This window comes from Lissotriton vulgaris, chromosome 5 (genome assembly GCF_964263255.1).
Source record: "Lissotriton vulgaris chromosome 5, aLisVul1.2, whole genome shotgun sequence".
Classification (NCBI taxonomy): Eukaryota; Metazoa; Chordata; class Amphibia; order Caudata; family Salamandridae; genus Lissotriton; species Lissotriton vulgaris.
The window spans coordinates 2,029,521,400-2,029,547,395 of NC_141693.1; the positions used below are offsets into that span (position 1 = coordinate 2,029,521,400).

Below are 25,996 nucleotides of genomic sequence, written 5' to 3' on the forward strand. Positions count from 1 at the left end.
GTCCCAAACAGGCTGGACACGTAGAAACAGCAAGTTCGCGAAACTTGCGACCCGACAGGTAAGTTCGCAATTTGCGACATTGTAAAAAACCCTCGCGAACTGGCAGAAACCCGCGCAAACACAAAAAAAAAAAAATCCGCAAATTCGCGAGAATTCGCGGATTTTGCGGATTGCGAGTTCGCAAATCCGCAAAATTCGCGAACGCGAGATTCGCAAAATTCGCCCATGCTTACAGGTATCACTGCTGTCGCTTTTGTTGAGGATATTTGATGGGCAATAGGAAATCTAGAATATTCGTCCATGATGACAATGAAGTACTTGCCCGATTTCAGCGGGCCGAAGAAGTCAATGGCCACTTGTTGCCATACTCCGTCCGGCAGTTCCGACATTTGTAGAGGAGCTGGTGGTTCTTCACGACTTACTAGCTGGCATGAAGTACAGTCCTTGAGTGTGTTTTCCACCATCTGGTCAAGCAGGGGAAACTAGACACATTCCCAGAGAGCTTTCTTGGTGGCGACTATACCTCGGTGACCTTCATGGGCCAAGTTGATAATTCCTTGCCATAGTCGTTGAGGTATTACTATCCTCCCTCCTCTTAGCAGTAAACCATCTGCACTGAGGGATAATTCGTCTTGAACATGTTTGAAAGCCACAAGTTCTTGCAAGTCACTGGTTGTGTTCTGGGAGTTGTCTTGTAGATGTCTCCAAGAGTTGGTGCGTATTCGATCCATGACATCTTGAAAAGTGGGGTCTTGAGTAGATGCCTCACGGATGGCCTCCAGTGGTACTGCAGGAGGGCATGCATTGTCGATGGCGAAGTGAATGTACTCCTCAGCCAAAGAGCACTTCTCTTTGGTATGTGGCTGCAGGTGCCGGGATATGTAGCCTGCTGGATTCTCTGACTTCCCAGGCTTGTGAATAATAGTATAGACATAGTCTTGGAGGCGCAGTCCCCATCTCTCGATACGCGGGGGCTTTTTTGCTCTGGGGTTTCCGAATATTGTGATGAGGGCTTGGTGGTCTGTGATAAGGGTAAAGTGCTTCCCGTACACAAAGAGGTGAAAGTGTTCGCAGGCCCATACCACAGTGAGACTCTCCTTCTCAGGCTGCGAATAAGCCTTCTCCATTGCAGTGAGGCTGCGACTGGCGTAAGCAACTACGTGACATTGGTCAGAGTCCTCATCGTATTGTGCAAGGATGGCACCTAGCCCTACAGGGATGGCATCTACTGTTATTTCAGTTTTTCTTTTGGTGTCAAAGTAGGCCAGATTGATGGCAGAGCTCACGGCCTTTTTGATTTTGTTCAAAGCCTGGTCACAGGCGGGTGTCCATGAGAATTGTTGACCCTGGCGAGTAAGTTCCCTGAGCGGGTAGCTGATGGTCGCATACTCTTTGATGTAGCGAGCGCAGTAGCTTGCTATCCCTAGGAATGACCGAAGGTCATTGACGTCTTGTGGTTGTGGAGTGTCCCCTAGGGCGGACACCTTCTCCGGGTCCGGTTTTATGCCATCTTTGGAGAAGATGTGTCCCTAGAATATTACGGTCGATCTGTGAAATTCACACTTATCAGGGTTCAGTGTGAGGTTGGCATTCAATAGTGCGTGGCATACTCTGTCCAGAGCCGTGTCATGTTCTGTTTGATTATTTCCGAACACTAGAATATCGTCACTATAGTTGAAAGCATTCGGGATGCCTTGAATCACTTGTCGGATGGCCTCTTGGAAAATCTCAGCAGCAGAGGAAATCCCGAAGTTGAGACTTTTATAGCGGAATAGGCCTTGGTGGGTCATAAACGTTGTGATGTAGCGTGATTTCTCGTGTAGTTCTAGCTGATGGTATCACTTGTTGAGATCCAATTTCGAGAAGACTGTCGCTCCGTTGAGGCGAGCGATCTTATCACTGATGTGGGGCCCCGGATGTCGCTCCCTTTCAATGGCCGTGTTAGGTGCGCGCATGTCTACACACAGACGCACTTTGTTACCTTGTCCCTTTTTTGGTACTACCACCACCGGTGATACCCACGGGGTGGGCCCCGTGGAACATTCAATGATGTCTGTCCTTAGCAGATCTTGTAATTCGTCATCCACTGCCTGTTGTAGGTGAAATGGTTCCTTTCTGTGATGTTGCGCTATGGGTGTTACTCGTTCATCAATGTGCAGTTTGACTTTGAATTGATTGAGTTTTCCTAAACCTTTGAAGAGATTTGGAAACTTGCTGACAATGTCTGGAGCGTCTTCTATCATGTAGAGGAGTTCAACGAGTTTAAACCGTTCAGTGGTTGGCAGGCTGAGGAGGCAATCTGCTGCATCTGGACCTTCCACTACGTGGACATAGGCTTGGATTTGTTGATCTTTGTAGGCCAGTGTCGTGCTGAACCGTCCTAGGCATGGCAGCGGTCTTCTAGACATCCATGTGTATACCCGAACGGCTGCTGTCTCTAGCTTCGGTCTGGGTTTCCTGCTTTGGTATTCCAGAGTGCAGATATAGTTTAAAGACGCTACTGAGTCTAGCACAAATTTCGCAGAGTGGTTCCCTATTCAAATGTCTAATTTGGGGTATTTCTTGAGTCGGTCAGGATCTGACACCATGCATATATATTCATCGCTATCCTGCGACACAGGCGTGGGTGATAATGATTCACTGGACGTCGATCTTCAAGATCTATATGAGCCAACTGAGCGCACAGTAGACCTTGATGAGCTGGAGGAGCGACCCTCTCTTCCCTTCACTGCTCGGGCATGATGATAAGTGCTCGACTGTGACACGGTCGTTTTTCGCTCTGACCGTCATGTTTGGCAGACTGCTTCAATATGGTTTTCTCTCCCACATTGTCCCGAGTGTGGGTATTCTTGTCCGCACCTGTAGCACTTTGATGCGGGTTTGTTGGTCCGATTATGTTGTGGTTCGTGATGCGATGACGTTCCCCTGGAAGTCTGCGTGAATCTTCGTGACTTGTGGTGGTCTGATCGGTGCTTCAGGTCTGTACGTGCTTGCATCCTGAACGCTTGTTCCTTTTTTACAGGCTTGTTAGCTTCCATTTTCTTTGTGTGATCCTCTGCTTGATCATTTATGCGCGTCAGTTCTTCTATCTCTTCCAGAGTGTATTGTTTCTTTAATACCCGTAGACGTAACGATTCATGATTGGCATCCTTCTATTATGCGCAGTCGTAGCGCGTCTTCTGTGGTGAAAGCGTCAAATTCACAGTGTCGGGCTAGGCGTCTAATACGTGCAATAAAATCACACATGAGCTCATCCTTTTCTTGTGATGCTAGATTGAACGTGTATCGCTCATAATCCAGATTATGCTTATGTAGGAATTTCCGGTCTAGAGCCCCTTTTATGTCATCGTAGGAGGTGGCGTTGGCGGCTGGCAGTTCTTTGATGATTTGTGCGATATCTTTTCCAACTAAGTTTTGCAGCGCTATTAATTTTTGCTTGCTTGGGGTCCTGTACTTAGGATCCTGTCATAAAGTCCTCAAAGTCCTCTGCCCAGCTTTTCCACTTGGGGCCCATGCTATTTCCGGACGTCAGTTCCAGTGGCTCAGGCGGGCGTAGATATGACACTCCCATTAGTATTTGAGGTGATCGCTGGGTTTGTAGCGCTGCCCCCATGTTTGCTGGGCGTGAGGTGTCGGGTTCTGTCGTCATTCTGGTCCGGTTACTAGTTGGCTGGCTGATTGCCGCTCAACTTTGTATGATTATTTCTTTGAAATTGCCTGACTTTAAGATGGCCACCGTAAAGAGTCAATGAAAGTCTATGGCCGGTGCCTGACTCCAAAATGGCCGCCGCTTGGGACAACTCTTCTGCCACACCGGCTCGTGGGCTGCCTCTCTTCAACAGTCAGTCATGCCCAAACTCTTTCTTGTTCCCTGCGCGAGGCGCCGCATTTGGGACTCACCCTTCCTCACTCCGTTTCAGCTCACGGCACTTGAGCGGCCTCCAGGCTCCTTTCCGCGCGTCCTCGCACTCTCCTCCCGCCGTCGGGTATTCCGCCCATTTTCAGCGAAGCTTACTCTTGTTGATAGCGCGCTCTCACTCAGGCAGCAAACATTCAGCAGTGGTCGTAGGCGTGCGAAGCGTGTATATGACGCGTGTGGTCCTCCGCCTTTTCCGCATTTACTTCGCGCCTTCACTCGCCGCGTCACAGCAGGTGCTCCGGTCTTCGGCTGCGGGTTACCAGCAGAGGGGCATGAATTGTGGGGGTTACCATCCCATCCTCGTCGCCATTGTACGATTTTGACCCCCAAGGAAGACTCGGGACACAAGCTGGATTACGGCACGTCTTTATTCTCTAGTGCCTATCTCTAAACTGAAACTTCCTCCTTCTCCTTCCGACCCCGCCTCTTCCTGTTCCGCCTGCCCAGTCCCGACATCAGGATCAGGCTGGAACGACACAACATTATCTACTACTGTAACTACGAGCTTGAAATTCTGAGAAAAAATAAAGTATCCCGTTTGTAACAGGAAAGCAAACCGTCCTTTATCAACCCCTTCATAACCACTTTAAGCTAGCCTCTATCTGTAAGAGTATCAGCCCTCCGTGGACTCTACAATTCAAAATTGCTTTTGTGTGAACAAACGCTGCTATTTTTTGCAAGTTTGAAAGAAAAAAAGTTTGTTCATCTTCAGTAGAATCAGCAGAAAAGATTAGGGTCTTCTAGAAAGAACCGACTTCTCAGAGAATAGACTGTTTGGGAAAGGACCACAAACTGCCTTTGAATTTGGATGAGGACGAGTTTGGTGAAAGCCTTCACTGTGGCCATGGGCTTCATAAACTCAGCAAGCGTTTCAAAGCTTCAATAGAGCACATCGACAGTGCACCCCCCTGTGGCTGAAGCCCACCCCTAAGGAAAGCATTGCCTGCTGGGAAAATAACGTACCAGGTACCATCCACAGCAGGCCCCTTGAAGTGACTGACTTCAAACGTTGAGCCTTGCTAGAGTAGCGCATGTGAAGTGCTTTCATGCCACCTGGCGTAGCGGCCTGCCATGCTGTGTGTCCATCCCCACAGCTGTCAGCTAGGAGCTTCTGTGCAAGGCACACACTCTACAGTTAGTACAAGCTTCCAGTCAGGTCAAACAGGATGCCTGGAACTAATGGAATGAAATCAATCATTATGGAAAACAAGCATTGCCATAGCCAATAGGTCTCGCCTTTGGGACATTATAAGTGTTTAGCCATGCAACAGTTGATGTTGTTGCACCAGGATAATGTGCTGCAAAACTAAATACTTAGAAGGCCCCAAAGGCGAGACCTATTGGCTATGCCAATCAATCAATCAATCAATCAGTGACACTTGTAAAGCGCGCTACATACCCGTAGGGTCTCAGGGCGCTGGGGAAGGGGGGGGGGGGGGGCGCTACTGCTCGAACAGCCAGGTCTTCAGCTTCTTCCTGAAGGAGAGGTGGTCTTGGGTCAGGCGCAGGTCGGGAGGGAGGGAGTTCCAGGTCTTGGCGGCCAGGTAGGAGAAGGACCTTCCTCCTGTAGTCGCTCTTCGGATGCGGGGGACGGCGGCGAGGGCGTGGTTGGCTGATCGGAGGTGGCGTTTGGGTGCGTAGAAGTTGATCCGGCTGTTGAGGTAGCTCGGGCCTTGGTCGTGTAGGGCTTTGTGTGCGTGGGTGAGGAGGCGGAAGGTGATTCTTTTGTTGACGGGGAGCCAGTGAAGGTCTCTTAGATGTCCGGTGATGTGGCTGGTTCGTGGGATGTCGAGGATGAGTCTGGCTGAGGCGTTCTGGATCCGCTGGAGTCTCTTCTGGAGCTTGGCGGTGGTACCGGCGTAGAGGGCGTTGCCGTAGTCCAGTCGGCTGGTGACGAGGGCCTGGGTGACGGTCTTCCTGGTCTCGGTGGGGATCCACCGGAAAATCTTCCGTAGCATGCGTAGGATGTTGAAGCACGCCGAGGAGACGTTGTTGACTTGTCTGGCCAATGCTTGTTTGAAGTAAGGAAGTAAACCTTTTAAAAGGTTTTGGGGATATGAGTTGGTAACCTAGAAAGAAGATCTAACACAATAGGAGAGATCCTCATTTGAATCACATCCAGGCGTCCCCACAAGGACAGAAATCAAGGGTTCCAGGAGGACGGAGTATGTTCCACCTTCACTCTTACATCTTTCAAAGGGACTTTTAAGTCTCCTCTTTCCACAGCCTCCACCCTTAAACCAGAGGGCAGTTATATTGTGTGTTCATTTACGAATAACAGGTGCTGTAACTAGGATTTCAGGCCATAAACAGCAGCAGTGTGTACCTGGGACGTGTTTGGAAGTCGGGATCATAAATCCGCAAGTGAACAAGGGCAAAAATAGCACTTTAATAATTTGGTTATGTATTTATTTAAAAATGGTTAACCGCTGCCCGAAGTGTTTCCTGGTGCTAGGTTTGGCGAGAGCCGTAGAGCATCCAATGTTGTAAGTCTTTTTGACTTGTCTGAAGTTAGAGGGCCCGTAGGGCAAGGGCAGAGCCGTCCAGTCTGTGTCCATTCAGGAGGAAGAGGAGCGGCGACCAGATGTGTGTGTGCGGGTGCAGGGGTTGGATCTCAGTGGAGATTGGCAGGACGGATGGACCGGGTGTTTTGTGTGGTTGTGCAGGGTTTGGATCCCAGTGGAGATTGGCAGGACGAATGGACCGTGCAGGGAGAGGGTGTTTTGTGTGGTTGTGCAGGGGTTGGATCCCAGTGGAGATTGGCAGGACGGAGGGACCGTGCAGGGAGAGGGTGTTTTGTGTGGTTGTGCAGGGGTTGGATCCCATTGGAGATTGGCAGGACGGATGGACCGTGCAGGGAGAGGGTGTTTTGTGTGGTTGTGCAGGGGTTGGATCCCAGTGGAGATTGGCAGGACGGATGGACCATGCAGGGAGAGGGTGTTTTGTGTGGTTGTGCAGGGGTTGGATCCCAGTGGAGATTGGCAGGACGGATGGACCGTGCAGGGAGAGGGTGTTTTGTGTGGTTGTGCAGGGATTGGATCCCAGTGGAGATTGGCAGGACGGATGGACCGTGCAGGGAGAGGGTGTTTTGTGTAGTTGTGCAGGGGTTGGATCCCAGTGGAGTTTGGCAGGACGGATGGACCGTGCAGGGAGAGGGTGTTTTGTGTGGTTGTGCAGGAGTTGGATCCCAGTGGAGATTGGCAGGATGGATGGACCGGGTGTTTTGTGTGGTTGTGCAGGGGTTGGATCCCAGTGGTGATTGGCAGAACGGATGGACCGTGCATGGAGAGGGTGTTTTGTGTGGTTGTGCAGGAGTTGGATCCCAGTGGAGATTGGCAGGACGGATGGACCGTGCAGGGAGAGGGTGTTTTGTGTGGTTGTGCAGGGGTTGGATCCCAGTGGAGATTGGCAGGACGGATGGACCGTGCAGGGAGAGGGTGTTTTGTGTGGTTGTGCAGGGGTTGGATCCCAGTGGAGATTGGCAGGACGGATGGACCGTGCAGGGAGAGGGTGTTTTGTGTGGTTGTGCAGGGGTTGGATCCCAGTGGAGATTGGCAGGACGGATGGACCGGGTGTTTTGTGAGGTTGTGCAGGGGTTGGATCCCAGTGGAGATTGGCAGGACGGATGGACCGTGCAGGGAGAGGGTGTTTTGTGTGGTTGTGCAGGGGTTGGATCTCAGTGGAGATTGGCAGGACGGATGGACCGGGTGTTTTGTGTGGTTGTGCAGGGGTTGGATCCCAGTGGAGATTGGCAGGACGGATGGACCGTGCAGGGAGAGGGTGTTTTGTGTGGTTGTGCAGGGGTTGGATCCCAGTGGAGATTGGCAGGACGGATGGACCGTGCAGGGAGAGGGTGTTTTGTGTGGTTGTGCAGGGGTTGGATCCCAGTGGAGATTGGCAGGACGGATGGACCGGGTGTTTTGTGTGGTTGTGCAGGGGTTGGATCCCAGTGGAGATTGGCAGGACGGATGGACCGTGCAGGGAGAGGGTGTTTTGTGTGGTTGTGCAGGGGTTGGATCCCAGTGGAGATTGGCAGGACGGATGGACCGGGTGTTTTGTGTGGTTGTGCAGGGGTTGGATCCCAGTGGAGATTGGCCGGACGGATGGACCGTGCAGGGAGAGGGTGTTTTGTGTGGTTGTGCAGGGGTTGGATCCCAGTGGAGATTGGCAGGATGGATGAACCGTGCAGGGAGAGGGTCTTTGTGTTGTTGCGCAGGGGTTAGATCCCAGTGGAGATTGGCAGGACGGATGGACCGTGCAGGGAGAGGGTGTTTTGTGTGGTTGTGCAAGGGTTGGATCCCAGTGGAGATTGGCAGGACGGATGGACCGTGCAGGGAGAGGGTGTTTTGTGTTGTTGCGCAGGGTGGCTGGTCCTTCCTGGCATGCGGGTTCATGAGGCGCCCAGAGATCTTAAAGCAGGAACCCTTCCTGATAGGGGCACTGTAGCTCTTTAGCATGTCGAGATACATGGGATTGGGCAGGAAAGCTGAGGATCTCCTGGCTTCTGCCATGGAACCATGTACCCCACACTGTGGAACACCCATGCAAAGGACGTGGTCCCAGTGCAGGCGGGAAAGGATTAGCCTTCGACAACTGGTTTTCTGGTTGCAATTGGTAACCAGGCAAAGATTTTGCTCTGCATCCGCAGGGTGAGAAACAACTTGAGGAAGCATTGGTGATACATTGGGGCGTGCTCAGATTGTTGCGCGGGACCCTTGGATTTTATGCCGTAGTAGATGTTGTAGGAGTAAGACCAGTCTGGCAACCAGCTCCTGACATGTTTCCCAAACAATAACATCTCTGTTTTTGAGATATTGACTTTAAGGCTCTTAGCCCTCATGCAAGCCACAGTATGTAGAGAAGAGGCTCTGAATCTAGGCTGGAGCAGAGCCATGGTCGGCCTGGAGATGAGCATTTGAGCGTCATCTGCGTCTGAAAGGATAACCAATCTATGGGTCCAGACGTGGCCTCCAAGAGGAAGAACATACAGAGCGAAGAGCCTTGAGGTCCCCGATGAGGGGACGGGAGACTTCCGGGGTCCAGTTTGAAGAGACGATGCAGTCCACGTCAAGGAGGTGCTTGAGAAGAGCGCCCAGAGGCACCATATCCAACACTGCAGAGAGACCCAGGAGGGTGGGGGGTGGGGGGTGGATGAGGGTAGGATCCACCCTTATCCAGTGTGCGGGGTAAGTCATCAGTTACTGCAGCAAGACCCTGGAGCGTGGGGGGAGGGGCGGATCCACCCTGATCCAGTGTGCGGGGTAAGTCATCAGTTGCCTCCAGAGAGACCCAGGAGGGTGGGGGGTGAGGGAAGGATCCGAAGGATCCACCCTGATCCAGTGTGAGGGGTAAGTCATCAGTTGCCTCCAGAGAGACCCAGGAGGGTGGGGGGTGAGGGAAGGATCCGAAGGATCCACCCTGATCCAGTGTGAGGGGTAAGTCATCAGTTGCTACCAGAGAGACCCAGGAGGGTGGGGGGAGGGAAGGATCCACCCTGATCCAGTGTGAGGGGTAAGTCATCAGTTGCTACCAGAGAGACCCAGGAGGGTGGGGGTGAGGGAAGGATCCACCCTGATCCAGTGTGCGGGGTAAGTCATCAGTTGGCACCAGAGAGACCCAGGAGGGGGGAGGGAGGGAAGGATCCACCCTGATCCAGTGTGCGGGGTAAGTCATCAGTTGCTACCAGAGAGACCCAGGAGGGTGGGGGGTGAGGGAAGGATCCACCCTCATCCAGTGTGCGGGGTAAGTCATCAGTTGCTACCAGAGAGACCCAGGAGGGTGGGGGGTAAGGGAAGGATCCACCCTCATCCAGTGTGCGGGGTAAGTCCTCAGTTGCCTCCAGAGCTCTTTCTGTGCTGCAAGAGGCAGGGAAGCCTGACTCACATGTGCCCAAAAGCTGCTTTTATTCAATAAATGTTGAGGTGTTTATTTTCTTCCTTCTCTACTAGCTGGCCATTGGGGGGGGGTGGGGGGTGGGGGTGAAATGAGTGATAATTGCCCTGGTTGTGCACATCAGCAGATTGATTTCAAAGGAGGAGTTCTGGGGTATCTTCCAGCAGGAAGAAGCAGGGGTTGATTACATAATGCAATAAGGGCTGGTCCATCGGTCACTAGGCTACTAGAGACTAAAGAAGGGGGCAAAGGTCACCTGTGACAATGACCTGAGTGTCATCTCCTCCCATTGCAGGTGTGCCACCGATCACAACGTGGACAACACCAGCGAGATTCTGCGGGAGTGGCTGAAGGCTGTTCAGAAGGATTACCACGCGGTGGAGTGGCGGACCCAGGAGGAGCCCAGGTAAGTCTCCTCTCACCGGCCAGGGTTGTGTGAGAGGAGTTCAGGATCAGCACCAGAAGGAACTGGGCTAGCAAGAAGTAGCCCTGGGAACTGACCGCCACAGTGACCATGAAAAGGGGTCACCGGTGTGCTCAAGCGGAGCACTGAAGCGGTATTTATCTACATGTGAAAAGAAAGCAGAGCGGTGGGACTGACCCTTGCCCTGAAGAAATTGCCTCAAAATATTATGGCAATGAAACATGATGACACTCTATATGGAGATAGAAGGCGACAGAGTGTCTTTTAATGTGAGCAAACCCACAGCACTGAATAAAAGAGGACAGCTAGTGTAGGGTTAGCTCATTTTCACTGTTAATAAAAAGTGGCCCTTAAGTCACTGGGTCCACTTTATTTTGGGGTCAGAATTTCTAAGGACTAAGGAATGCACATTCTCTTGCCTATCACCAGTACCCCCATGACTGGTTCACTACAAACTCACCACACTTGCACACGATTATTTTTGTTTATATTTGTATTCTTTTCGGTATGGGTGTGCTAATGATGAGAACTTGAGCCCACAGGTGAGAACCTGCCAGTGGACTCCCATGGTGGTACTTCTGTGAGGCACCCCATTCCCTTGCATACCATTTTTCATTTTTTTGTATTTCTTCACGTAATTTGGTTTGTGTTGCACTATATATTGGGATGCACTTAAAGGGAACATTTTTAGAAATAGAAGAGGGACTCCTGGTGAAAGACAGAGTATAACTAACCGCACAAGTAGCACACAGAGTTGTGGAAGCTACAGATATATATGAAGTCCAACTGCATCTGTTTTGTTAGTTAGGTCTGACCTGGCTGATATAGAACCCCCTGAGCTCCTTGTGAACATTGTGTGAGAGGAGGACAGTACATGTGTGATCCAGCGGGCGCCTAAGTGCCCTCTCTATGGTCTTCTTTGTGGTGTGTGAGTGGAGGGAGCCTGTGTGCCCCTCAATGTTGTCCTCCTCACCTTCTTTGCTCGGTGTCATCATAAATGGATGTATTGATGCCTCCCTCAGGTGAGCGGATGCCATAGAGATGGTGGGGGATGTGTGTGTGTGTTTGTGTACACACCTGTTTGCACACACACATCACCAGACTCTTCCAGATGTCATGCAGAGACCAGAAGAACACGGCATTGTCTGTTCCGTCCCCCACCAGAGTCATTGGCCATGGTGTACTGTTCGCTCCACCTCATTCGTTGGCCACCTCCTCTTGACAACTTGGTGCACCGTCCATAATGCCTACCTTTCTTGGCATATCTACTTTGCAAAGTTAGGCACTGGTTCAATTGTCTTTCTGTGATGGATGTGTCTCGGGGTTATCCTTAAAGGCTTGTAGAGCCGTTGATAAGAGACAACTGCTTGAAACGCAGCATTAATAAAATAAAAGTACTGATCTTCGGGAACAAAACCGCCCATGGAACGACTCCTGGTGACCTTCAGAACTAGGACCCTCACCCACACCAACAGACCGCACCGCAACCTCCGCATAATCCTGGGCAGCAAGCTCACCATGAAACGACAGATCAACATTCTCCTCTGCTTGCTCCCTCACTCTGCTCATGCTCCGCAGGTCTTCAGATGACTCCAGGTCAGCTCCAAACGTACCGTCATACGAGCTTTAGTCACCAGCCGGCTGGACCACAGCAACGCACTCTATGCAGGAATCTCCTCGCACCTCATGAAGAGACTACAGACCATACAGAACTCAGCGTCGACACTCATCCTCGACCTCCCCAGAAGAACCCACATCATCCCCCACCTCAGGAAGCTCCTCCGGCTCCTCACCCAGAAGAGATGAGGACCCAAACCTGCAAAGCCCTCCACGACCAGGGACCAGCATACATCAACCACCGCCTGAACTTCCACCAACCCCCCGGACACCTCTGCTCCGCCTCCCTCCACCTCGCTCACACCACCCGCACACAGGCCGCTCCTTCTCCAGCCTTGAGACCAGGACCTGGAACGACCTTCCACTCCACCTCCCAACCTCACGCTCGCTCCTAGAACTCAGGACTGCACTCCAGACCTGGCAGTTCCAATGAGACTCCGCAGGAATATCACCAGCGCCTGGATGCTCTCATGGGTGATCAGCCGCGATATACCAGCCTGTTTGATTGATTGCGAGGCAGTGCCTCTCTTCAGGTGTGAGGGTAGCATGGTGGTTGTGAGATCGGTCTAGCAGGGCAGTGCTCCTTTCTGTGTTGCTGTGCTGCATTGCTCAGGGTGTGAGGGTAGCATGGTGTCTGAGAGAGGTCAGTGTAGCAGGGCAGTGCTCCTTTCTGTTTGCTGTGCTGCACTGCTCAGGGTGTGAGGGTAGCATGGTGTCTGAGAGAGGTCAGTGTAGCAGGGCAGTGCTCCTTTCGGTGCTGAGTAATGAAATCGAACACCCTCTCATCCTTCTTCTGTCGACAAGCCGTAAATCTGTCCCAACTAACCTTCTTAGGTGGAATAAGTGTGTGCATGTACGTAATGATACGACCAGGCAAGACCAGTATCTCAGCACGGGGTTTATCTCTTGGCTTCGGTCCTGAGCCCATCCTTTAATTACATCCCATGTACCGCCACACTCCGCAGCATGATCTTGTGTGTGCACCTGTCTCCAAATATCAACCGGAACATGAAGACCAAAAAACATTTCAATGTCAACAAGAGTCATTACAGTGGAAGAGGCAGCTTCTGTCAATTCCTTATAATAAGCTGTAGGATTTTTCCTCGGGTCGGGCAGAGTAGCCGTAAGGGCTTAAACCTCACTTCTTTTCCATGGAGAAATAAACCTATTACTCCTGGAAGCAGGCAGCCACGGCCGGTCTAGTGACCGCTCCGTTTTGATCCATCAATGCAGGTGTTTCTGGATGATAAATTGGGTGAATTGAATTGAATTGAAAGGAGATTTATAATGCGCAAAACAATAACCCGCAGGTATCAAGGCGCCTAGCAAAAAGATCAAAGAGTGATCCGGAAAAAGCATGAAACCCTACACATATGCTTGCTGAAAGAGATGGGTTTTTAAAGCAGTGCGGAAGTTCTGTAGGGACGGGAGAGATCTCAGATCCAAAGGAAGTTCGTTCCACCACTTAGGAACAAGGGTGGAGAAGGCTCTGCCGCCCCACCTGGCTCTTCGTACACGGGGGGCTGCTAGAAGCAGTTTCCCAGAGGAACGCAGGTTTCTTCGGGGGACATAGTGGGAGATAATGGATCCAATTCCAGTGTCGCTCTTTTTGGCAATGGCTCTGTAGGTCATACACAGGACCTTAAACCGAATACGCTGTTCTACCGGCAGCCAGTGCAATGTTTTCCTGGCTGCAGTGGCTGAGGAGCGTCTGGGGATGTCCAAGACAAATCTGGCTATGGCGTTTTGGACCACCTGTAAGCGCTGCAGCTGTCCTTTATTAAGTCCAGCATACAGCGCGTTACAATAGTCCAGACGCGAGCCGTTGAGAGCAACGGCTATTTGTTTTCTTGCCTGGAAGGAGAGATATTTCCTGATCCTACGTAGGGTGTGAATCAGGCCCCAACAGGTGGAAACAGTTCTGCTCACCTGGCTGCCTAAGTCAAGTGCAGGATCTATTAGCACCCCGAGATTCTTGGCAGAAGATGTGGGGGAAGGGCATGTTCCAAGTGAGTCGGGCCACCAATTGGCTGACCAGATGTTTTCTTTCCCCCCAAACACCATCACCTCAGTCTTCTCCCCATTCAGTTTCAGAGAATTCTGGATCATCCATTGACCAACCGCCTCCATACAAGATCTAAACTTGGAGGCGATTGGTTCATCTGAATGGGGAAGAGAGACGAGGATTTGAGTGTCGTCTGCGTACGAGACTACCTCCATCCCGAACGATCTTATTAATTTGGCTAGTGGGGTAACATAGATATTGAAAAGGGTCGGGCTGAGTGCTGACCCTTGAGGAACCCCACATAGCACAGGTCGGGATGGAGATAGGAACTCCCCCAGCTTGACTCTTTGTTCCCTCCCCGTAAGGAAGGAGGTCAGAAGATCCAGAGCTGCGTTCTTCACCCCTACCTCCCTCAGCCGCGATGTAAGTACTGAGGGGGAGAGGGTATCGAAAGCCGCAGTTAGATCTAGCAGGACCAGGAGAGAGGTCTGGCCCTCATCTACTGTCGTGCGGATCTTGTCGAGCACGATAGTGAGGGCTGACTCGGTGCTGAATTCTCTCCTGAATCCATGCTGGGAGGAGTCTAAGCATCCCGAGCTTTCCACAAAGACGGCGAGATGCTTGTTAAGATGTGTCTCAAGCATCTTCGCTGGGGCAGGTGGACTTCACGCATAGAGAACTGAGTAATTTTAGTGGGACTCTATTCATACAATCTACCTCTATAAGAGACTATAGTGTCAAGATTTGCGAGCACCTATCCTGGCGCTAAATCAGCTACATAGACGCAATCTCTAATATCAAATAGCACGTATGGGGCCTCCGTTTTGATGTACGTGCACCAAAGGTCTATCAATGCAGCGGACATGTGTTGAAGAACGTGCTGCTGTAGGAAAGGCTCAAACTCACGCACAGCTTGCCACATATCCCCAGTGCCGTAAACTGGATTACGAGCCCACTTCATAGCCTGCCTCGCTAATACATCCGTCTCATCTTCACCTACTCCAGAGCGCACAATTCCCTAAATTTCGCCCAATCCCTGTCCTCAAACTCTCGTACTGGCATATCTGCATCCAAAAGTGTCAGAGGGTGAATAACCATAGGAGGAGAAGCGGCAGAAGTAGTAGGTACAACCGTTGCTGGTGTTTGCACCGAAGGAGAAAGAAAAGAGGACGCAGGAGTTGGAACAGTAGATGTATTAGAGGTCACAGCCATCAAAGATGGCAAGGACAGAGGAGGAGCAGGGGACGCCATAGTCAGAGCTGTTGAAATAGCAGCCGTAGACACAGGGTCAACTGGAGCAGATGAAACAGGCTGCTGTGACTGTAAAGGAACAGTGGGATATATCCTCTGCAGGGCATAGTGAGGCGGGGTCGAGTATCTAACTGCTCTGCTACAAAAGAATCACTTTCCTCTTTGGCCAAATAAGACTTGTCAATATGCAGCCGACATCTCCTATTTTCACATTCAATTCCTGTCGCCTGTTTTTCTCTATCATATGCTCGAGCTTTCTGTATCAATGTTTGCTTTTTCCCTTTCCGTGAGTCCCCCTCTATTTTTAACTGCCTCTGTCTAGCCTCCTTCTGCCAAGTTCGAAGAGAATCAAACATCGACTGTCCACTTCGTCTCTTAAACATCTGTTCCTGTAAAAAAACAATCTTTTGTTTGTCAAAAGTGCCCGTCAACGGCCACTGCAACTCAGCATTGTCCCTTGTATATTTGTGCCATAATCTACTAAACATAATAGTGCCAAGGCCATGTTTCACATACATATCAAAATTAGGGCTGCCTTCAGTAGATGGCAGCTGAGCTTCCTCCAACCGGGCATCCGCAGAACAACAACAGCAACACAGATTCCAAAGTTTGCTTAGGCCAGGCATTTTGAAACAAAAACAAAATTGTTAGTTTTACCTAGCAAAATATTTGCAAATACTTTTTATCGAGACAGTCCTCAGACCATAGCAAACTCAAACCACAATGGTACCATATCCACAAAGAACCAAAACAAACTCGCCTGATATCAGTGGAACAAACAAACCAGTCTCCACTGACAACTCTTCAGACCAAATGGTCAGGTCCAAGGGTATGCAGGACTGCAGTCAGGATGACCGCTGGGCGAGGCACCGTCTGGAAGGACAGAAGGGACAGGACTGAAGGGACTGCTGCGAGTATCAGAAACTCATCTTGCAGGGATCCCTGAGCCGGCAGTCCAACCTGACGATGTCCTCAGCCTCCCACCCGTCTGCAGAAAGGGGATGGATCAATCACCCGAAGGAGTCCCGGTTCGGGCGCCAACTGAAGGAAGTGACTGGTTTAGGGCCATCCAAGGCACTAATGACCACCTCTCAGCCTTCCGTACCATATGAAGAGTTGATCAGACAGTAGAGAATACAAACCAATAACTGTTTTTTATGTGCACTCAGAGAGGAGCCCCATCTCTGCAGTCACTAGGAGTGCTACAGGGAGGACTGAAGTCAACAAGCATAAAGATACATTATGTACGTTTCATAGCCAGGCCAGAACACGCCCACAGTGGAATTTTCCAGGCAGCTGCAGCTAAACAGCGAAATACAGGAAAAACGGTTTTGACGCTCATATCTTACAAAAAGTAACATAGTCTAAGGTCGTTCCATCCTGGGCCCACCACCAGACAAGGGGGAGAGGGCCTCTATCTAATGAGAAAGCTATGTGCCAACATGAAAAGTTAACTCATTACTGAAGCAAAACCCTCGTGAAGAAATGAAACCCAGAGGGGAGCATTTTCCGTAATTGAACTAGATCAGTTTCAAACAACCTAAAATAGCACCCGTAAAGAAAATGGTGCAGCGAATGATAGCCTACATAGGGCAGTGCATAAGCATGAACGTTTCTATTCTAACAGGTGTGCGTGTCACCCCTCTGGGCGAGTGTTAAATTGAACCTGTATTACATCACTGAAGATCACTGGCAACCACCTTCAGCAATCGGAAACCTCCAACTGTACTCCACTTTGGTTTGCAAACAGCATACACTCTACACAATGCAAAATGAAGACCCACAAACATCAATTTGTGATCTACAAAAAAACACTGCTGGGCTAATAGTAGATTTATCTTTGCTGAGATTTGTTGTGTTTTTAAATTGGCCTCCTAGAATGAACACACTGCTGGCACCAGAAACTCCCCAATTGCATTTTAAATCGAACTTACAGACGTGCCCAATACCGACCAGGCAGCATATTTCAGTACAAATGAAGCGAAACAATCCTTGAGTGCATGGCTCCTTAATGATCTCTCATGGTGAAAGAGCATAGCCAGACCATCAACCTTCACCTCTACAGACAGCTTCCTACACTGTTAGCACCTCCCACGAAGGGTGGAGACTCGTCAAGCCTGTACATGATGCCTTCCTCCGACAGACTTCAAGGAAAGAAAAAACCTCCTCATGCTGGGCAAAATCTACATTTCATCACGCGTTGACTGTTATCAGGACACGCTGTTTCCTCCGACCGGATGGACGTCCATGAACATGAAACGGATCCGTCATCGAAGGGGGTGTCTTGTTAGGAGATGGTTGAAATCACGACATGCGTGAGTTCTTTGTGGGATGGAGAATAACATTTGCGCCATATTTACTGTGTAATTAGGAGACTAAATGTTGTGACATTGAATTTATTTATTTAGGAAATACAGCATGTACCATCCCACAGACACTGTCCAGCGTCCGCCCAGTCCCGTCGACCCACCTGTCAACGGATGGCGCATTCGCGACAACACCACACTAGGCATGATACAACACACTGCCCACGCAGAGAGTGGTCACACGGGACAGATACTACACTTTCACAAGGTCATTCTCACCTAAGTGAAGGATCAAAACATCTGGACAACCCCGACGTTTTTTAAAGTTTACTCAACTTGGGAAATAGATCTTTCCTGCGCATGCTACTCTTTCCAGACCTTTTTATCTGCACCTTCAGGTCTTTCAAACCCAGCTGCCTGCCATATTCAATCAAACAAGCAGGGTTATGTAGAGCGCACCACTCCCCCGTTAGGCTCTCAAGACGCTGGGGGGTGGGTGAAGCAGCTCCGGTGGGTCATTTGAAGAGCCAGATCTTGAGGCCCTTCCTGAATTAGTGGTGTGTCTGGCTTCTCCGGAGGTGGAGGGGGAGATCATTTTAGGTCTTGGCTGTGAGGTAAGAGAAAGACCTTCCACCTGCTCCAGTCCTGTAGAAGCATGGGATGGTGGCTAGGGAGAGGTCGGCTGAGCGGATGTTTCTCGTGGGAGGGGGTGGAGCCGAGGATGAGGACTTCTGTTTTCTCCAATTTGAGTTTCAGGCAGCTGTGCTTCATCTAGGTTGTCACGGCTTTCACCCCTTCTTGGAAGTTGTGCCTGGTGATGTTAGGGTCCTTGGTGAGGGAGAGGATGAGCTGGGTGTCATCTGTGTAGGAGATGATGACCGCTGAGCCTGTAACCAGGCGAAGTCGCCCCCACACACCCCTGCTACTGCCTCCATCAGCTGTGCCATTGCTGTGCCCTTCGCTGCCTCGCTGCTGCCTTCGTTTTCTTTCTCTGTTTCTGCCTCCAACTGCTGTTTTCCCATCTGCTGTGCCCTTTGCTGCCTCGCTGCTGCCTTCGTTTTTACTCTCGTTTTCCCCTCTACTAACCTTTTTTCCTTCTTCTCAGGGCGACCCAGCCGCCCCTGAGCCGCCCTCCGCCCTCCTTTCCCGCCGCTGCCTCCCTGCGGCCCCGCCCCCCTCCTGCCCATTCGCCGCCCCGCTCCCGCCACCCAGCTGCTCCTCCCTCCCGGCTCCTTCTTATGTTGCCCCCACGTACGCGCAGCGTTGACACGCAGCGGGCGCACCGATTGTGCGCCGAAGGCGCGCCAAAGGTAAGCCCATCTGCGCCCGTCGGCGCCTGGACCGCACCCAGCGCCAGGACCCCTGGCCCCCGCCGTCGATGCAAGACTACACGACAGACTCAACGCACTCAATACCGTCCGGAACCCCGCCTGCTGCCGGGCCGCCCCGAAACGCTTCCACGGACCCTTCACCTGCAGAACCTGCAAGTTCTCCGGCCTCCGAACCAGCACCGCACCCGCAAAACCAAGCTCCAGCAGTAACCTCAAGTGCATCCTGCTCAACACCCGATCCGTCCACAGGCACGCCGTGGAACTCTGGAACCTGCTTGACACCACTTCACCAGACGTCGCCTTCCTCACGGAAACCTGCCCCCGACATCGCCATCGCCATCCCGGACGGGTACAAGATCATCAGGAGGGACCGCGTCAACCAGACCGGAGGAGGCATCGCCATCGTCCACAAGAACACCATCCCCATCACGAACGACTCCAACGACAACTTCGCCGCCGCTGAGCACCTCCACTTCCAGATTCACACCGACCCAAAGACGACCCTCAGAGGCACCCTCATCTACAGACCCCCGGGACCACGCACAAAATTCAGCGAAGACATCACAGACTTCATCAGCCCGCAAGTCCTCCCCTCTGCCGACTTCATCCTCCTAGGGGACCTCAACTTCCACCTGGAGAACAACAAGGACCGCAACACCGCCGCCCTGCTGGACAACCTCGCCAACCTCGGACTCGAGTAACTGGTCAACACCCCCACCCACTACGCCGGCCACACGCTTGATCCTGTCTTCTCATCCAGCAAGCACATCACCTTCAGCCACTCCACCGGACTCCACTGGACCGACCACAGCTGCGTCCACTTCAGCTTCAGAAGAACCACAACCCACCACCAACCGCAACAGGTTCCTCACAGAAGCTGGAGCAAGATCACCACCGACCAGCTCACCGCCTCCCTCAGCCAGAACCCACCCGCAAGCGCAACAGACCCCAGCATTGCAGCCCTCAACTTCACCCTGTGGCTAACCGCCTGCACCGACGACCTCGCACCACTGAAGAGCCCTCCCAGCAGACCAAGAAGCAAGAGGGCCTCCTGGTTCACCGACGAACTCAAGAACTCCAAGAAGACCTGCCGCACCCTTGAGAAAGCTTGGCTCCGACAACATGACCGCCCTGAAACACGCCAACCGCAAGCACCACCAGCTCATCCGCACCACCAAGAAGAAATCACTGAAGGAACGACTGGACAACAATGCCGCAACAGCAAGGAACTCTTCATCATCATCAAGGAGTTCTCCAACCCAAGCACCGGCATTAACGACATCACTCCCTCACAAGATCTCTGCGACTCACTCGCCTCGTTCTTCCACCGCAATATTGCCGACATCCACAACAGTTTCGGCGCACCATCCACGCACCCAACCGTCGAACCAACGCCCCCCACCACCACCCTCCACACCTGGACCAGGGTGACCACCGAAGACACAGTCCGCACAATGAACACCATCCACTCCGGATCTCCGACTGACCCCTGCCCCCACCACGTCTTCAACAAGGCCGACTCCACCATCGCACCCCATCTCCGAGACGTCATCAATACCTCCTTCGACACCGCCACCTTCCCGGAGAGCTGGAAGCACGCCGAGCTCAGCGCCCTACTGAAGAAACCTACAGCGGATCCCACCGACCTCAAGAACTTCCGCCCCATCTTGCACCTCCCTTTCCCTGCCAAAGTCATCGAGAAGATCGTCAACAGATACACTAATACACTAGCCATAGGGTTCTTATAGATAAGCATTACTGTCCTACAGAAGTTGTTCCCTAAATTGGAAAGTTGTAAGATCTCCTGTAGAAAGGACCAGTTCACTCGGTCGAATGCTTTTGTAGCATCTACAGTAATTGCAGCTAAGGGCAGTTTATAAGTAGTTGCTATATCCACTGCACCAATTAAGTTATATGTTAGATGTTTGATTTCCCTGCCACGCATAAATCCCTTTTGGTCCCCATTTAATAAAACATCCAATACCTCCCTCAACCTATGTGATAAGACCCTCGAGAAGATTTTGTATTCTGAGTTCAGTAATGAAATGGGCCTGTAAGAATCACAACAGTTTGGTGGTTTGTCCGGCTTGAGGATCAAGGTGATAGTGGCATCATTCCAGGACTTTGGAATCTCCTTTCTGTCCTCGAAGATCTTTTTAGAAATTCTACACATTACAGGTGTTAAGCACCACTCCAGCTTTTTATATATCTCAGTAGGGATACCATCTGGTCCCGCTGCTTTATTTATTTTCCCGGCTTTAATGGCCTTCCTTATATATGAGTCTAAAATTGAACTATTCAGATTTTCCCTTTGTATCTCAGAGAGCCTACGAGGAATGTCTTGACCTAACCACTCTTTCACTTCCTCACCCTTCGTAACTAGATTTTGAGAGTACACTGATTCAAAATGGCTCACTAAGGTTTCCTCAATCCCCTCCCTTGACCTAGCTAGAGGTGCTGACCCATTTGATTTCAATTCTTTTATATGATTCCTTGTCTATTCATTTTTTATCTTCCAGGCAAGAAGCTTGCCACAACCCTCTCCATAATTAAAGTGTGCCAGTCTGCTTGCCTTCCATCTCTGTACTCTTCCTTCAAAGACACCTTTCAACTCAACTCTCAAGGCTTCGATAGCATTCAGCTCATTCCCCTCAACCCTTTCCTGCGTTTGCACTCGATATTGTAAAATTTGGATCTTTTCTTCAATGGAAGCTATCTCTGCCTTTCGTTGTTCATGTTTATATGTCTGAACAGACATAATCCTTCCTCTAAAGAAGACTTTATAGGCATCCCATACTACCCCTAATGGGGCACTATCTAGGTTCTATTCAAAGAAATACTGGGAATCTTGCTTAAGCTCCTCCATTCTCGCTTCGTCAGCCAGTATAGTACGATCAATGGTCCATCTTTTTTGGGATACAGTATTTATTAATGCTAAACATAGGGTCACCGTCGAATGATCTGAAAAGTGGGATCCTACATGACTGACATCCCTAACCTGTTCTTTTATGCCTTGATCTATTGAGAAGAAGTCTATTCTCGACTGATGTTTGTATTTCATGTTGTTAAACGTGAAACTCTTTAGCCCACCCATCCTCTCCCGCAAAATGTCACACCTGCCCAGATTTTTTATGGAGTTTATAATTAAAGAACATGTTTTATTATGGGTTCCAGCTCTACTTTTAGTTGATCGATCTAATCTTCCATCTAGTATCACATTAAAGTCGCCTGCCACTATTACTGGGTCAGGAAAGTCTAAGAGCTCCACCAGTAAATTACTAAATGGATTAAGATCATCCAGATTTGGGCCATAGTAGCCAACTACTGTAAAAATCTGGTTGTGGCATCTTATTCTCACTATTACCCACCTACCTAGATTATCCACTCTGCTATCCTCAATTATTATTTGGGGATTACTTTTAACAAGAACTGCCACACCTCTTATAGTTAAATGATGGTCAGTGCATACCACTTTCCGAATCCATTTCTGGATTTAAAAATTTCCATAGTTTCCTTTTTTGTTAAGTGTGTCTCTTGTAAGATTATAATCTGAGCAGAGGCATCTTTTAAGTACTGTAGAACTCTTTCCCTTCTCTGTTTTACTCTAAGGCCATTGACATTCCATGAGAGTAACTCTATTTGGGCCTCCCTAGTGGTGCTCATTGTCCGATCCTCACACCCACCACTCTCCTATGGTCAGCATTGCAGGGCATTAACAGGTGACAATTTTTTTTAAACTTTTCTCCCTTTGCTCCCACACCCTTGACTGTGTCCTACCCTTTCCCTCCCTTGGAAAACCCCCTTTCCTTTTTCCTTCATGGCCTACGCCTGAGGAGTCCTCCCGGGGCTCGAGAACTATCTCACTAACATTTCTCAGTGAAAAAAGTGTAACAACTCAAACAAAAAAAACCATATAAGTTCATGGCTCAAGTTAAGAAACAAGCCATCACCTGTGGCTAAGATTAAGATAAAAATGATTAGGTGGAATAACTACCACCTACACATAAACAGCTGATAGATAGCTGATATGTCAATAAGAAGAGGGGTTGAAGACTATGATTTTAACCAGAGGTACACCAATCTCATTAATTTCCAATTTTCTTATCTCTCCTTTGGAAGGGATATTGATTCCAGAAACACTTCAGCATCCTCTACAACTCGGAAGATCTGCATTTTATTGTTATGCATGACACGCAGGCTAGTAGGGAATCTTAGTTGCGCCGTTGCTCCACACTTCCTCAATGGTTTAATCAACTTCCCAAGCTCCCACTGTTTACTAGCCGTTATCTGAGGCACATCTGATCTAATATCAAAAATCATTCCATCTAATGATAGGCTTTTCAATTTTAATGCTTTTGAGAGTATCTGTTCCTTTATTTTATACGTGAGGAAGTTGACTAAAATTCTCCTAGGCTTAGGTTTCTTTGCATTGAGTCTAAAGGGATCTCTGTGCACTCTCTGAATGTCTTGGATCAACTCCGCTTCTGACTTGTCTACATGTACTCCCTGATTAATTAACCATACCAAAAATGCTCTTATATCATCCCCTTCAGCTCCTTCCGGTATTCTTAAAATTCGGAGATTATTTCTTCTCTGGTTATTTTCCAATGTTTCTAGTTATTCTTTTAGCATAGCCTCATTCCCCTTTAAGATTGTAATCTGGTTTTAGTTTGCCTCAGATTTCTCCTCTAGATCTTTCACCGTACACTCCAGCTGTAGTGTCATTACGGTAATATCGTCCAGTTTTGTTTCTAAACTGTCGCAGGACGTCCTAATCTCTTTTTTTAATGTCAACGGTTTCCCATGTATGAACAGCATCAAGGGCAGAACTATCGATCACACCCGACCATATGCCTCGTGTTTTGTTAGGTCAATACTCCATCAATTACTAGCCCGGAAAAAGTTTTTTTGCTTCCTGTTTCTGCGTTCCGGTCTCGACGCCTGGCACTTTGACGGACCCCTGACGGCATGCCTGACAGCTAAATATTGGCTGTGGGCTAGTAATTGATGGCGTATTGCCCTAACAAAATACGAGGCATATGGTCGGGTGTGATCGATAGTTCTGCTCTTGATGCTGTTTATACATGGGAAACCGTTTACATTATTGAGTGCCACCGAACAGAAATAATTTACAATTCCGGAAGGAAGTACTTATAAGCTGACAAACTTTGTTAATGACCATGGCTGAGATCTAATCATATTGTAGATTACACTATGGATCGTTATTATTTGAGAATATGAAGTTGATACTTAACTGTTTTTGACTTCTTGCAATCCGGATCCACATATTAGTCAACTTGGTTACCCACATATGATATGGGAACAACCTTTTCCCTGAAGAAGTCCGCTTCAAGGATGAAACACGTCGGCTGTGCCACTTTCAACAAGTGATGCTTATGATTTTGATTTTAATAATTTGTTTTGGAATAAAGAACATTTTTGAAGAACACTGCTGCCTGGGAATAAATTGTATACTTGTTTTCCCTGCATATTGAGAAGTGGTGCACCTGTGCTTTTGTTCAAAATTGGACAGGATAGATCGAGAGTGCACCCTTGGAGGGGAGTACATTATCCTGGATGATGTGGGATCCATCGCGAGCTCGGACTGAGTATTTCCACCGCTAGTGCTCAAGAGTGCAAACATTGATGAACAATAGGAGTCTACCAGTGAGGCTCAGATGGACAGTGGGAACACTTGCCCCCTTTTGTCATCAGTTTCAACGCATTCCCTTTTCTTTGCTTCACAATGTCTGCCCATTGCTGAAGAAGAAAAGCCATTTGCACCTCCGCGTCCAGAGCGGGGTTGGCCCACAAAAAGTAAAATAGTTTTTGCATCAATAGTTGTCATTGCACTAATCATTGTATTAGGGATATCCTATGTTCTAGACAAGTACTATCCTGTGCATTCCTTGGTTGGTACAACACCGATTCCTCCTGAACACATGTTTGTCTCTTTGCCCCCTCACAAAGGAGAGCACTGAAAGTCTTATAAGGATAATGTATTTATACACATGTTGCATCAGGCTCATAATGTGTCTAGAACAACTATTTGTTGGGTGTGTGGACTATTTCCCTCAGTGACTCATAAAAGTTATAACTTGTTGTCCATGCCACTGTCATACATTAGCAGTTGCGAGGGTTGGTTTGCATTGCTCAGTATGGTGTGTCCCATCCCCAATTAAATGCTTTAGATAGAACACGTACTGATTCGCGCACCATGGAACAGAATGTACATTTCTAGCATATGGCCCCCCCGGTGCTTCGACAGGCCAAGAGCCGTTTGGTAGATTGTTCTTAATCTCCTGCATGCATACATACAAGGGGGTGAGAAATGGAACGTGGTCTCGAATGGAAATAGCTGATTTCCTGGGGTTCAACACGTGAGAGTATGTCCAGTCTTTCCAGGCTCGAATGTTACTAAGATAAGCCAATACTGGTGTCAGTGGTCAACACAACAGCTTGTTTCTGTGTTCAGGGGAATGGGAAGATAAAGGTGGGGGAAAGCAGATGCAATTCCACATATCGGTTAAGAACGACTGATATCCGCCCTTAATACCACCCCCTAATGACTATTTTGTTTGTGGATCCCAAGGTTATGTCTGGCTCCCGGAGGGATGGTTGGACGGGTGTTATCTCTCTTTTCTTCTTCCCTCTGTGTATATAGCTCCCTCAAGTTATCACAAAGACCATCGGCTGCAGTGTCAGAGTGTACACTTGTCCCGAGTCAGAAGGGTTATTAACACAGAAGATATAGATCAGACAGATACCACTTTGTGGAGAAGTGTGGCTCACTGGTTAGAGCGGCAGACTCTGAAGCAGAGATCAGGCCCTGGACCAGGGTTCAAGTCCCAACACGGCAGGGTCTTGGGCTCAATGTCCGCGGACTCGATAATTCTCGCCTCGGCGCCTACTCTAATCATGGGTCCCACGCTGCAACTCTGGGCAATAGCTTGCTTAAGCTCCACAACGGCCCCTACAACACTGGGATGCCTGGCTTCACCTTGGGGGTGCCCAGAAGGGGCATCTCACAGGGAGAGCCAGGAAGGGTTCCACAGTGTTATACAGCGCCGGGACGCCCCGTTGGGGCAGCTGTGCGCTTTACAAAATACACTACATTTACATTTGCAACAGTTTTGAAGATGCCATGAAGGGTATTATGCCTTTTTGGGGCCTTATGTCCAATAGCCTTATCATTCGTCGGCTCACAAGAGTTGTAGAAGGGTTTATTAATACAACAGCGGGGATACTGAC

The 25,996-nt window shown here is 49.6% G+C and overlaps 1 protein-coding gene across 3 annotated transcripts in view; it reads left to right on the top strand.

Annotated features, from left to right (window-relative positions):
* CERCAM (cerebral endothelial cell adhesion molecule) overlaps nucleotides 1–25,996 on the top strand; it is a 202,271-nt gene that overhangs the window by 19,224 nt on the left and 157,051 nt on the right. For all 3 annotated transcript variants that reach the window (XM_086924932.1, XM_086924931.1, XM_086924930.1), the window contains exon 2: nucleotides 10,107–10,217. In XM_086924932.1, coding sequence (XP_086781058.1) covers nucleotides 10,107–10,217 — 111 coding nt within the window. The remainder of the gene's footprint in view (nucleotides 1–10,106; nucleotides 10,218–25,996) is intronic.